The sequence below is a fragment of the Anopheles bellator genome, unplaced genomic scaffold, assembly GCF_943735745.2.
Source record: "Anopheles bellator unplaced genomic scaffold, idAnoBellAS_SP24_06.2 scaffold01420_ctg1, whole genome shotgun sequence".
Classification (NCBI taxonomy): domain Eukaryota; kingdom Metazoa; phylum Arthropoda; class Insecta; order Diptera; family Culicidae; genus Anopheles; species Anopheles bellator.
The window spans coordinates 1,758-2,661 of NW_026685542.1; the positions used below are offsets into that span (position 1 = coordinate 1,758).

Here is a 904-nt window from a genome sequence, read left to right on the forward strand (position 1 = left end):
CGCTAGTGATGCTCGGTTGCGTTTCATGGGATAACATTTATCGCGTGTAATTATCTCGGATACATTTAGCTCAGAGGGAAGTGCGAAATGCTTTCATACCAAAGTGACAGCATGTGTAATCAGCACTGAGTGTAGATCATGCTGGGACCACTTACCGTAGGTCCAACGTTCGAAGTTTGAATGCTGAGGTAAAAGTAATTTATTTCATTTCCAAGTCTATATGAACTCTTAGTTTCCGTAGAGCGTAGCTCATTGATACAGGTCGATCAAACGATTCGCTTCACGTTGGCCACTTTCGATCGCACCGTGGACAGTGGAGTAGTGTTCGACGCTGGTGGCTTCACCAGCAAATAGAACTACCGGGTGATTAGCAGCAGCTGTGAGCGATTCACTCAGATCACCCGCTCCAGTTTGAAGACGCTCAGTGGCGAGCGATCGGCTAGAGTAAGATCCACGGACGAAGCGATTTGAAGACCATTTCGATCTGGGAATGGATGAAAATCTTGTATCTCCTAGCGACTGCAACATTCAGTGTGACACACATACCTCAAAACAGCTTGTACGTTTCCGAAGTTGTAGTTCTTACCGAAAATGCTAAGCAGGTAAAGCAGACCCTCCTTAATCGTATCATCCGACAAGAGTTCGGATTGGCGACCTTGAGCACCGTTCAACCAGGCGCAGAGCACGTGCGGTTTGCTGTCCACGCGGTAGAAGAAGCCAACGGCTTCGGCCCAGGCGTGCTTCGATTGCCGTAAAGTCTGAAGGTCCTGCTGGTACCACAGCAGATCGACAACATTGCCGAACTCATCGGGAATGGGAGTATCGAACAGAAGGAACACCTTGTTCACCGTTCCAAAGTAAAGGCCATCGATCGCGTTCTGGTTGATCGTCGGTAACGCGGGGT

General features: G+C 48.9%; 1 protein-coding gene across 1 annotated transcript; it reads right to left on the reverse strand.

The window, feature by feature from the left end:
- Positions 1-249: 249 nt before the first annotated feature.
- LOC131214583 (spermine oxidase-like) lies at positions 250-896 on the reverse strand (the record flags this gene model as incomplete). Its single annotated transcript, XM_058208924.1, has 2 exons — positions 250-484; positions 547-896. Coding segments are annotated over 2 exons (585 nt in total), but the record flags the coding sequence as incomplete, so codon positions are not given.
- Positions 897-904: the final 8 nt, after the last annotated feature.